The following is a 13,334-nucleotide window of genomic DNA, read 5'->3' on the forward strand; positions in this document are numbered from 1 at the left end:
GGATGTGGCTTCTGTACTGAATAGCACTGTAGTCTTGACATTACTGTTTGTGTCGCTCTGAATAAAAATAGCAATAATTCTCAAGTGATATCTGTTTTTGTTTCTTATAAAAGGTGTTTATGAAGCCCAGTCTTTGTTTAGCAGGTTTAGTGGATCTGGAGAAAATGAAAACTGAAATGAAACAGGAGATTATTGTCATGATTATGAGCTTGAAACTGCATGTGTGCTTCTGCTGCTGACATGACTTCGCAGGACTGAACCACTCTGAGTAAGTGTTATGGGGATTTTCAGGGGAGGGGCTGTAAGTAAATATTCAATATGCTTTTTTCTCTTTACTTGTATTAAAATGAAACTTGACCATTGGACAAGCTGTATTTGCATTCCACTTAACACATTTAAGGTTATATGACAACTATAATATACACCTTGTAGGAAATATCATGTTTAATGTGATTAACAAGTCGTAGTTGGTAATTGTCAGACCCTTTTGTCAGTTTTTTTTCTTCTTGTTCGTTTGCATTTGCTAGACTACAAAATGTCTCTTCAGCAGTCATTGAATACTAACTGATGCTGATTAATACTGTTTAAATGCCAAAAGTGTTGTAAAATCAAATAATATTGCTAATTATTATTTAGGATGTTTTCTGAAAGTCACAACTTATATAATCTTCCTTTGCAGATCTCGTACTCCATACATGGAGAATGGCTGAACATCAGATCGAAGACCCAAAGATTGCATTTGCATATCTCCGCCCATCATGTGTCCTCCTGACCAAAGAACCTACATCTGCTAATGTAGAAGCTCTTAGCGGTCATCTCCGCAGTGTGAGCGATGGAGCTCTCCAACAGCTCCAGGACTATGTTCTGTTCCCCCTCAGATTTGTCCTCAAAACCCCTGGCTCCAAGCGGGAGGGACTTATCCAGGCGGTCATGGAAGCCATGACGTATGTGTTGGAGAACACATGCGTACGGAGTTGGGAATCTCTGCGGGATCTATTCTCTGAGTTGTGCCTTTGTCTTTGTTCCCCAAAAGACCCAGGAAAGCCTGCTACGACCTCTGAGGAACTAAAGCTGGCCGTCCTCAGATGCCTGGACACCCTCTTGCACTCTGCCTACGGTGACATTGTTTTTAAACTCTATGAGCCAAGCATGTTGCCCGGACTTGGAGCGGCCGTGTCGCTACTTCTGGCACTCACAGAGCACGAAAAGGCAAGGGGAGTTCAACTGGCTTCCCTTAAATGTCTCCTTTCGTTGTTTCTACAGTGCGACTGCAAGGAGGAACACATTGAGCCAGGACGAAATGAGAGGTTTCTGCTCGGACAAGCCCTTGCCACGTTTTTGCCTGGAATATCTCGCGCCCTGAGTCAGGTAATAAGTGGAGACATAAGACAAGGCCATGCAGTCACGATGAAGGCCATGAGGGTTTGGTACAAAGCGGTAGGTCTGGTAATGGCTGATGAGCAGCTTCAGAAGACAGACACCAATGGGAAAGCTGGTGATCTGGGGAGGGTTGAGGAGCTGATTGTAAAGAGGACTCCCTCTTGGCGCAAAACCACTTCCCAGCGCCTTGCCATGGTCTTACAAAAGATCATTTCCTGCACTTCTGCCCACCCACATTGGAGAATCAGGCTTGAGTTGGTCAATCTATCCCATCTTCTTCTTTCTCAGTGCAGCCAGTCTGTGGGTGAATGTGTCGGTCCTCTACTGGAAGCATTGGTAGGTGCCATCAACGATGACGAGCCTGAGGTTAAAGCAGGTGCAATGCTGCATTGAATGAAATGGCACAAAAAGGACAAACCAGTGGTGGACAGGACTTTACTGAAGTTCTATCTGAAAACCTCCACAGCTTGGCGTCATCCTTACCTCGACTCATGAGAACGTCTGATGACCAACGTAAGCTCTTTGTACTTAACGTGTTCCTTGGGTACCTCAAGATTCTGGGGCCCAAAGTGGATGCAATACTAAGGTCTGCAGTCCATCTTGAGCGTATCTCAAAAGCATTGATGCAGGTGATGGAGCTGGATGTTACAGATGTGAAAATAATTGAGGAGAGAACTCTTAAATCCTCAACAGACCTGGGACCTGATGTGCACCAAGTCCCATCCCAGAGGAAATATTTCCTCTACTTCACAGACGAAAGGATATTCTCAACACTTGGGAAGATCTGCCGCATGTTGGGATACTACGGAAACCTCTACCTTCTTGTTGACCGCTTCATGGAATTGTACAGGGAGTCCTCGGTTTACAGAAAGCAAGCTGCTTTGGTCCTCAATGAGATCATTGTTGGTGCTGCAGGCATTGGCGTAGAGTTGGAGAATTCTAGGATTGATTGGTCAGGAAAAAACCAGTCTAGAACAAATCAAGAAGACTTGAAATCTTCAGTCGTCTCCATCATTGAGGAGTACATCAGTTTGAGCAACTGGCTTCTCCCTACAGTCTCAGAGGCCTTGGAAGGGAAACTCGAGACTACAGTGCCCAATAATCCAGAACAAAACTGTCTCCAACTGCTTCCACCATCCAAAACTTCATCGTTCCACCAACTCAACAGCAACATCTGGCAAATCTGTATCCAGCTGGAGGGTATCGGAGGCTTTGCCCTGGCTTTGGGCACAGATTTCCGTCTGCTTCTCATGACATCCCTATACCCTGTGCTGGAGAAGGCTGGAGATGAGTCACTTCTTGTCAGCCAAGCGGCTTTCAATGCAATGTGCGACCTCTGCAAGGCTTGCGATTACAGTTCGCCCAAGGAGCTGGTCATCAAGAATTCAGACTACCTTCTCAATGATATTTCTCTAAACCTAGCCAGACCCAGCATTCACCCTCATGCTCCGAGAGTTCTTGCGGTCATGTTCACTCACTCAGATGCCAGTCTACTGCCTCTAGTGGCCGATGTGGTGCAGGACGTGTTAACGGCCCTTGATCTCAGCTATGACCAGAGAGCGCCACAATTCTGCAGTGTGCTGCACTTACTTATGAAGGCACTTGGTGAGTCTTACTTTTCTTAGTTTACTATTAATTCAAACAATGCTGTTATTAAGTATTAGTTGCAAAATGTGTTCTTTGGATTTTGACAATGCCACACATGTGTTTTACCACAGTGAGATGGTTCCCCACCACTATGGGACACCAGAAGCCATCCAGCAAAGACACCCAGAATAAAGAGTGTGTGAACTTGAGGCAGTTTCTCCTGGACTATAAGAAGCAGAAGGAGCTTGCTGAAGGCATTGGAGTAGATGAGGAAGATCCTAATGAACTAGGTTTGTAATTTTGATATACTTATGTTTGTTCTACACCCTTAACCTTAAGAATTAAGCTTAAATGTAAAAGCTGTTACCTTTCAAAGCAATTAGACTTACAATCATACTTACAAGGATGATAAAACTGGGACTTCAGCCAAATCTAGCAGGGTTGTGGTCCGTTCAAACCTGAATTGATAATAGAAAGACAAAAAGTCTTATAGACTTTATAGAAAGACTTTATAGAAAGACTCTTTATAGAGTCTTATAGAAATGTAACTTCTTGTACTTAACAATATTTAATAAACGTTTTAAAACTTCATTTCCCAGGATGCATTATCTGTGTTGACTTGCTTTGAAATACAGTAAATTCCTCTTCCTGTCATTCAAATTTGAATTCTATTTCAAATTCTGGTGGTCGTGCGACCAATTCAATTCAAATTACACTAACTAACATTACATTAACTAAAAGGGAGCAAATTCTTCAATTTTGCAGAGCCCTGATATCTAGAGAACAAAATATCATAGAAACTTGTGAGTGAGCTGTTTACTTGGGCCAGTAATGCCTAAAACCAACCAATCAGAACATCCTACCAACCACACAGCAACTTCCTAGAAAAAACCTTGGTTACCACCTTGCAACATTCTGTTATAGTCGTCCGTTACAGTTCCTGCAGCAGGAATCCTGCTTGTAATTTAATTCTTGTACAGCAGATGACAGTATTGATCTAGTAAGACCTAACAGTATAAAAATAAAAAATGTTAGGCTGTGATTGGAACAGTTATGGTTTCATCATAACTGCAGACCTATAACAGGGGTAGTCGCTTCCCCTGGAACAAGCTGCGGTAAGTGCTTTACACAAGGGTACAGATGTAATAGAGCAGAATTATGATCACTCAAGCTCTATATTTGGCTCATCTTCAATCTTCCACATGCTGAGGCTTTCAACTCAGAGTTCAGATTGCTGATCATTAAACCAACGCCACACAGAGTGAAATTCCCCAAATGATCTGGAATGATGGCTACTATCATGCTGAAGGTTTGTAGCTGATTTACAAGAACCAATCAGCTGGTACTCGTGTTTGCATGATGATAGTCTCACAGGGCCAGACTAGACTAATGCACATTGAACCTTCCTTCAATTTTTAATTTTAATATCATCTTCTCCTGTCCACAGACGTTCCTCCACCAGCGTCTGCTTCTGATGAAGACGTGGAGGGTCCTGCTGAGAAAAAGGAGCTTCCTCTTCATATCCAGATTTCAAAAGACGTGATGGAACGATGCATCCACCTGCTCTCCGACTCCAACCTGAGAATCCGACTCAAGGTTGTAAAAGCTCTTCTGTTCATGTATTACAGCTTTCGCATCGCTGCAGGCCTGTTTCCTTTGAGAAGAGCACAAGAGGAGTGTGTCTAAAGTAAAATGTACATGTGCATTTACAGGTGTTGGACATCCTGGAATTGTGTGTGTGCGTTTTATGTGAGCAAGAGGACGAGCTTCTTCCCATGGTGCACCGGTGCTGGCCTGCTCTTCTCCACCGTCTCACCAGTGATGACCCTCTCGCTGTACCGCGCGCATTCAAGGTGAGATAGCAACAAAACATGCACAAAACTATGATCATGCACAGTATCTTAGCATTTTAAAAAGCCATGGAAAATAATAAAACATTAACTGGAGTAATGATGCTGAAAATTCAGCTTTGATCTCAGGAATAAATTACATTTTACAATATATTCACATAGAAAACAGTTATTTTAATTGTAATAATATTTCACAATATTACTGTTTTTACTGTATGCAACATCTGTGAGCATAAGAAACTTTGAAAAGCATAAAAAAAAAACATACACATGCCAAACTTTAGTGTATATCAACTGTAATGCTATTATAGATAAGTTTAGTTTTCCTCCATGAATCTCTCTCTCTCAGGTGTTGTGTGTTCTGGGGGAGTCGTGTGGTGATTTCCTCAAGAAACGCGTGTCTAAGGAGGTTCTGCCCCGTCTCACCTCCTCTCTGATGAAGCAGGCGGAGATCAGCGCTCGCTCCGGGCCCATCTACACACAAACACTGGCTTATAAACTCCAGCTCGCTGTGCTGCAGGGTCTCGGACCTCTGTGTGTCAAACTGGACCTGAGTAAGTCTGGACATCAGTGTCCCAAACACCGGCTAGAAACTCTGCTGATATTGAATAGTGTTTACTGAGCTATTAATGCAGAACATCAATGAAAATGTATAATTATATTCAGCAAGGGGCCTGTGACATCACTGCAGGTCTGCCAGTTATTGTTTAATATAATATAGAAAATATGCTAAACAAAAATACACTAATTTACCTTTAAAGCTAAGGTTAAAAAGCTAAAATTCAGCTAATTGTTTAATTGCCCCTTCCACATAATTTTTTTTTAAGTCAAATTAAAATGTAATGTACAAGTATATGGATGTATGCAATAATTATAGTTATTTTAATGGATGTGCAGCATCAGCATCATAACAGATCATGTAAATACATGAATATGGTACTGTACCTCATTATGGCTTAGAAGATTGAAAACCATGTATATAATTTATATATTAAGTTTAACTGTTACTTTGTGGCATAATCTGCCTGAATCTTCACTAAGAACATAAAATGCATCTACTTTCAATAATGTGCCGAATGTCTGAAACCGAATATTTAGCTAGAAAAATGAATAATGGGGCCTTATTTTAGGGTCTGAACCATTTTAGCATTTAAAGTGGGTTTGATATTTTTTTTAACTCTTTCCCTGCCAGCATTTTCTTTTAAAAAAGGTTGCCAGTCACCACCAGCGTTTTTGATCATTTTCATAATTTCCCAGAATCTTTTGTTGTATGAATATCTGAACATGCAATATATCAAAATAAAGAACAGCTTTTAATTTAAACAAAAACAAAAAAACACTTTTTTTTAATCAACACTTGAATGTGGGTAGGTTTCATAAAGTTATTTTGAACAAAAAGCTAAGAAAATCATGTTTTTTTTCAAAGACAAAGAGTTATTATTTTTTATTGCCTGCATGACCTTGGTTACATACAGAACCCCTAAGAGGATTTGTCAGTGGAAAAAAATATGAGATGGGAGGAAAAAATAATAAATTTGCTTGCAAAAGTTAGCATTCCCCAGGAGACTTTGCATTATCTTGCAAAACTAGTGATGAAAATAAGAAATGTGAGGAAAAACTTTCTTATTTCAATCCTGTTGAAAGAGAATGCAACATTTCTCAGCACTCTTAAGAATAAAGGCTCCAAAAGGGGGTTTCACAGCGATGTTATAGAAGAACCATTTTGGGTTCCTCAAAGAACCTGTTAGTGAACAGCTCTGAAAAGAACCATTTTGTGTGTGTGTGTGTGTGTGTGTGTGTGTGTGTGTGTGTGTGTGTCTGTGTGTGTAGAATCTTTTTCCACCTTAAAGAACCTTTTGTGGAATGGAAATGTTCCATTGATGTTAAAGGTTCTTCATGGAACAATAGATGTCAATAGAAAACCTTTATTTTTAAGATTGAGGGGAATGCAATTTTTTGGGGGGTAATATTTATATCATATTTTTTCTATTAACACATCCTCCCTTAGGGTTTCTGTAATTGCATCAGCAGAAAAAAAATGAATAGTTATGAAAAAATAGTTATGAATGGTTATGAAAACACATTTTTTTCATGCACACAATATCACACATTTAAATTTTGTGTTGTCTAACAACATTTGTGAGCACGCCATCATCACCACTAGATGGCAGACTAGCCTCAGTCTTTCATCACAGCTGCAGTGAACATGTCAAAGTCAGTCTCACAGTAAGCGATGAAGATGTGTTCCTGTTGATGTCACATCACAGCTCCATCTGAAAACCCCAGAGCTTTGCTCTGACAGACACCATTCTGTGTTGTTCTGTTCATTCCTCTGGAGAAGCTCTGAGGGGGATTTTTGTCTTTCATATCAGTTGTTTTTGGGTTTTTTCACCTCTGTGGGTTTTCTGATGTAATGCAGGGGTGAACTGAAAAAACCTCACATGTTGTAGTTCATCTCATGCATTTTGCTGCAGCATATGGCCTGATGCGTGTGAAAGTGCTCTTTGAAAAACAAATTGGCTTATAAAATATTGGTTATCAATATCACTCTCAAGTTTAATTAGTGCATCTGTAATAGCGACGATTTACCAGACCAGAACCGTGATGCCAACCAAACCCAATGTTGTGTGAAATGCTGAAGTGATTTGTCGTTTGATTGAGCTGCCATGTGGAGAGAGAAACGTTTGTGTGATTGAGTTAGTGTGTGTGTGGAGCTGAGCAGAGGAACACTGAATACTGATAGAGTTACCATGGTTATGAGAGACACCTGAGAGACAGACAGACAGACAGACGAGAGGTCATGCTGTTTATTTCCCAGCTGTCTCTCTCTCACGTCATTTCTCTCTTTATTATTCTCCCTCCATCCTTCATTTCTGGTCTCGCCGTCCCTTTGCATTCACCTCCATTTTTCTAGAGTAATGAGGCTCTACATCACGCTGCTTAATTAATTAATTAGGATAATGCTGCCATGGAGACTATTAGAATATATTAGAACATCTGTGGCCATTATGAATATGACGCAGGCGTTCACTGCGTTTCTGCTGCGAGTTTTGAGTCACCGGCACTGAATTCACTAGAGAAATACATGAAGATTTGTGGGTATAGAGAATTAATGGTGTACAGTCCCAAATAGATTTGAACACTAACAAATGTCTTAAATTGTTTGCTCCTTCACTATTGAGTGTCTGTTACATTTTAATTTATATCTGATTTTCCTTCCATTTGTCATTCCCTTCATATTCTCAGTCCTGGTGGAGTTTGAGGACTATAATCTTTATTCTGAATGTCTGTTTGCAGTGGAGGCGGATCTGGATCGAGTATTAGACGCGTGTCTTCCGTACCTGAGCTGCCGACAGCCAATCAAACTGCAGGAGGCGTGTCTCAGGTAAGGCCCAACCCATTGCAGAACTGGAATTGAACATTTCTTCATTTTTAAAATGGTCTTCTTCCTTTATAAAAGTGGGTTTAATACATTTTTTTTTAAATGTGACTCATTTTGAATATGTTTTTTAGGTTTCAGGAAATCGACAGATTCAAATCACAACATAATATTAATATTTAATATTAATTTTGTGGTGCTAAAATAATTTAAGGGACTGTTTGAGCTATTGAGCAATATTTGGTCATATTGAGATTAGACCGATATATCTGTCAGACCAATTAATTAATTTGACTATTCTGAAATTATCAGCATATAAAAATAAAAAATAAAAAATTATATTGCCAAATATATCTAAATTGATTAATCGGCCTGACAGAAATGTGTATATATAAAATATTAGCAATTTTAATGTAATATAATATTAATTATATAAAATGTTATATATATATATATATATATATATATATATATATATATATATATATATGATGAATATTTTTTTAATTATAATTAATAAAATATATACAGTCAGACCAAAAATTATTCAGACATTTTTTACATTTTTTGATATATTTTACTAGTGGGTGCAGGACACTATAGTTCATTTATGTAAGTGAGGATAGCAAAATAAAATAAACTGTGACATATTATACCCAAAAATTCTTCATACAGTGAAATACCAGTAAAATTGATAAAAAATTGGAACCAAAAATTATTCAGACACTTTGACCTGACCATGTTTTGCTTGATTTTCTGAAAAAATAAAATTATATATATATATATAATATTATTTTATATTATATATATATATATATATATATATATATATATATATATATATATATAAAACCAGGTTACCCTTCTTTCTAGATATTAATTTACCCAAAATAGATATTAATTCACCCAAAAATGAACATTTTGTTATCATTTGCTCACCCTCAGGTTGTTCCAAACCTTTGAGTTTCTTAATCTGTGTGAATTAGATATTTTGAAGAATTTTGGTAACTTCCATTTCCATGGAAGTCAATGGGGACCAGAAATGACCAACATTCTTCAAAATATCTTCTTTTGTGTTCAACAGAGGAATGAAACTCATACAGGTTTGGAACAACATGAGGGCGAGTAAATGATTACAGGATTTTCATTTTTGGGTGAACTAACCCTTTAAAATTAAACTTGGCTTCTTCATGTTCCAGTTCACTGTATGCTGTTAAACGTATACAATCCCTGCTTTAATAGTATGAATGACCCTAATAGTTGGCTTTATTATGATATTTGTATCCGTAGTGTTTTCCGGTCACTGATGGAGCTGGACGCTGATATGTGCTGGTTCACTCTGAATGAGCTGTTCTGTCCTGTCACGTATGAGCCGCCCCATCCACAGCTGCGGCCCGTGACGCTGAGTGGATCAGACAAGCCGAGAAACGAATTCACAGACAACGTCCTCAAATTACTGCAGGAGTTTGATTCCCCGAAAGCGGACAGGCGAGACTCCAGTGGTTTAGATGACAAATAACAGGTTTTCTTACATCTGAACGCTAGATTTAAGACAACGAATGATTCTAGTATTCTGATCTTCACTGACTACATGTTTGACAGCAAGAACTTCTGGACAAAATTGAGTTCATCATATGACACAGATTGCCATGTATACAATAAAACAAACTGTTTGAGAAAAAACATGTTCCTTACAAAAAATTGCCATGATGTAAATGATTGCTACTTCTCTAAAATAATAAATTAATATGTGATCTTTTAGAATTTCAGGTTGTTTTATTTCATTATTACATATTTTACTTTTAAAGCATAATTATTAAACTCGTATAGCCCTTGAGTTGTAGAGTTGGTCTAGTCACACAGCTTGACCTGTTGGTTGGGATCTTCTGTTCAGTCTCGTGTGGTCGCGGGTTCTTCTGTGACAGTTTAATAAATGTGCCGCCTGTGAGAGTCGCATTAAAGCTGCCTCATATGCTTTGTGTTAGCGTGCTGCCGTGTTATCGGCACTGTACTTTGCTATTTATCCTGCTGCCAGGACTGACAGAAGTGCTATTATTCACCGGGCTGGGCCGACCGGCTAACGTGCGGCATACGGGGCTAATACAATTTCCTCCCGGCCGCTTCTGATAAGTGCGGGAGCATCATTATAGAGTCAAACCGCTTGACATGAGCTTTGTTTGAAGGATTCGTCGGCGTTAAAGAGGACAAAGCAAATTGAAGAGATGAAGTAATGAAGAATTGAGGTGATTTTTGAGGTTAAGTATAGGTGGAAAAGCTCTTTGTTAGAGTGTAAGTTAAAAAAGGCCACATTGAATCTACCATGGGGCAGTTGTGGCCTAATGATTAGATGACTTGTAACCCGAAGGTTGTGGGTTCGAGTCTCAGTACTGAAATGTAGGTGAGGGGAGTGAATGAACAGCGCTCTCATTACCCACAACACTTGAGCAAGGCACCTAACCCCCTAATCGCTCCCCGGGCGCCGCAGCTAAAATGGCTACATGTCGGCTCTTTAGTTACTTTTTGGAACTTTTTATATTATTATAATGCCAGCCAAAGTTTCTTGCACCAAAGCATCAATTTAGTTTACTTTAGCAATTAAGCCACCACTTTTAAGGCCTTTCACATCAAGAACTATAAACTAAAACAAAAACTATATTAGCACTCACACCAGCGCTTGATAACATTTTAAGCGCGCCACAGTTATGTTCTTCTCGCAGCACACTTTAAAGTAGAAACAAGTTGAGAGCACCGAAAATGATTCCAATGCATCTATAATTATATCGTTAGATTTTTTTTTTACATTATGTGTATCACTTGGTGTGAAAATACATTTCACTCTTTCCTTGCCAGCATTTTTATTTTATTTTTTTTTTTAAAGTTGCCAGCCATCACCAGCGTTTCTTGGTCATTTTCACAGAAATATCATGGCCCCCAGAATATACTGTATGAATATCTGAACATGCAATTTATCAAAATTAAGAACAGCGCTGCTTTAAAAAAAAAAAAAAAATCCTTCATGCATTCTTTTTTACCAACACTTGAATGTGGGTAAGTTTCATAAAAAAGGAACATTTTGAGCAAAAAACTTTGAAAATCGCATTTGCATCAGATTCAGTACGATGATCACAGAGTAGATCGAGTCCATCAACACCACCAAGGCTTCACAGTTCTAACACTTCCTGGGTCGCCATTTAACTCGGTTTTGATTTATATGCTGTTTATTGTTGATACTCGCATTATTTTACATATGCGTCTACATATGAGATCGCTCATTTCTGCTTTTTCTTTGCGCTTTTATCTGGAGGTAATTCAGTATTGCCAAGTCCGCGGTTTCCCCGCAGAAATGGGCTACTTTTATACTGTTTCCGCGGGTTGAATCGACCCCAAATAACGTGATATTTAGCCCTTGAATGTGAATTTTACCAGTGGGGGAGCCCCGCCAAAAATGCGGATCTTACCCCCCGGAACGCGATTTTTACCGTGGGATCCCCCTGAAATGCAATTGGGCTAGTTTTGAGGAGCAATTGGGCGGGTTTTGTTCTGAAAACCTTGCAACCCTGGTAATACATACTTGGTCAGAATGTGATAGCGCCCCCTAGCGAATTACAGTTAATCTGTAGCAAACAGCATCCTTCAATTAAGTAAATACCACGTGCGCGCACACATAATACATGTTAAATAAGCCTAAAAATAATTTTCTACACTGTGACCATGTCTATCATGAAACCACATTCAGCTAGCCCGGTATAGAGCCATAAACATTGGCTTACCAAGCGGTTTCAAAAGTCGAGATTCAACTCTTTCTGCTCCTTCCTTCTGGAGCTTGTCATTCACGATTATTTAAAACTTTGTTTCTTTAAGAAAAACCAAGCATGAACTAAGAAAAATACATCTTTTGTTTTTACAAGAACACTAATTTTGCAGGTTGACCAATCACTGTTGCCCGCCCTTTGACCGTTAAAGGGGCGGTCACTAAACGAGCAACGGACAAGACATGACGTCACGCTCTGTGGCGCCAATTTCAAAAGATTTCAAAACGAGCAGCAGGTTGAAGTGGGGATGGATAGAAAGCTAGAAAATAATGTATTAATATTAAACAAAGATATATGATCAATGTACAATGTTTTTATTTATTTGATAAAGGCATACATTGAAGGTGAAACCAGTCTTTTTTTAGGATTATTGTAATATACACAATCTGTACATGTATTACTTCCAGAAACAAAAAACAATTGAATCAAACTATAAAAATCAAAGAAACCAGAAACGAAGCCATCATTAATACCACTGAACATATTGTGAGTGTTTTCAAGATCTTTTAAAGCTGCATAAAAACCACAAAACATCGTAATATTGTGTGTGCACCATCCTTCCATTGACACAAAAGCTTCATGAAACATTTGCAAAAGCTGGCACCTATCAAATCGCACTTGTGCCAACGATGCTGCCAGTCCAGAAAAACCCTCAGACTGGTGCCCGTAACATTATACATGTAAACAATGATAGTAATATTACAGCATGTAAATGTCATCGTTTAGACCTGATGAAGAATATTTCAAACATTCACGTTTGTTCTGCCGCGTCTACATCATATCAAAACATGAATCTGATCAAACTAAGAATGACCAAAGAGTTTAAATCAACGGTCCTGTTTGGTTTCTTGCTCATTGGCAAATATTATTAGAAACGTTTGTCACATGCACTCGCTGTTCTGAACAGACATCTACCTTCGGATTTATACAGAAATATACATTAGTTGTTAAAGGGATAGTTCACTCGAAAATGAAAATTTAGTTTTTATTTATTCTCTCAAACCTCGTGTTCAAACCCGTTTGACTCCATAACACACAAAATGATTTATGCTGCAGAATATCTAAGCTGCTCGTTAAAAATAGACACTGACTAGGAGCTAATGAAATAAAATACTAGAATAAAGCTCTAAAAAGCTTAAATGTTTTATTCTGTTTTTACATAAAGGGATAGTTCACCAAAAAATGAAAATTCTATCATTTACCTTCATGTCGCTCCAAACCTGTATGAGTTTTTTTCTTCTGCTGAACACAAAAGAAGATATTTTGAAGAATGTTGGAAACCAAACAGTTGATGGAGCCCATTGACTTCCATAGTAGGAAAAAAAT

General features: G+C 38.6%; 1 protein-coding gene across 1 annotated transcript; it reads left to right on the forward strand.

The window, feature by feature from the left end:
• Nucleotides 1–4: 4 nt before the first annotated feature.
• On the forward strand, nt 5–9,955 carry tti1 (TELO2 interacting protein 1). The gene is given in 9 exon segments (XM_048178061.1): nt 5–268; nt 680–1,753; nt 1,756–2,985; nt 3,099–3,257; nt 4,415–4,563; nt 4,680–4,820; nt 5,167–5,371; nt 8,115–8,202; nt 9,487–9,955. Coding segments are annotated over 8 exon segments (3,252 nt in total). The 5' UTR covers nt 5–268; nt 680–702; the 3' UTR covers nt 9,716–9,955.
• The last annotated feature ends 3,379 nt before the right edge of the window (nt 9,956–13,334 follow it).

Source organism: Megalobrama amblycephala, linkage group LG24 (genome assembly GCF_018812025.1).
Source record: "Megalobrama amblycephala isolate DHTTF-2021 linkage group LG24, ASM1881202v1, whole genome shotgun sequence".
Taxonomy (NCBI): domain Eukaryota; kingdom Metazoa; phylum Chordata; class Actinopteri; order Cypriniformes; family Xenocyprididae; genus Megalobrama; species Megalobrama amblycephala.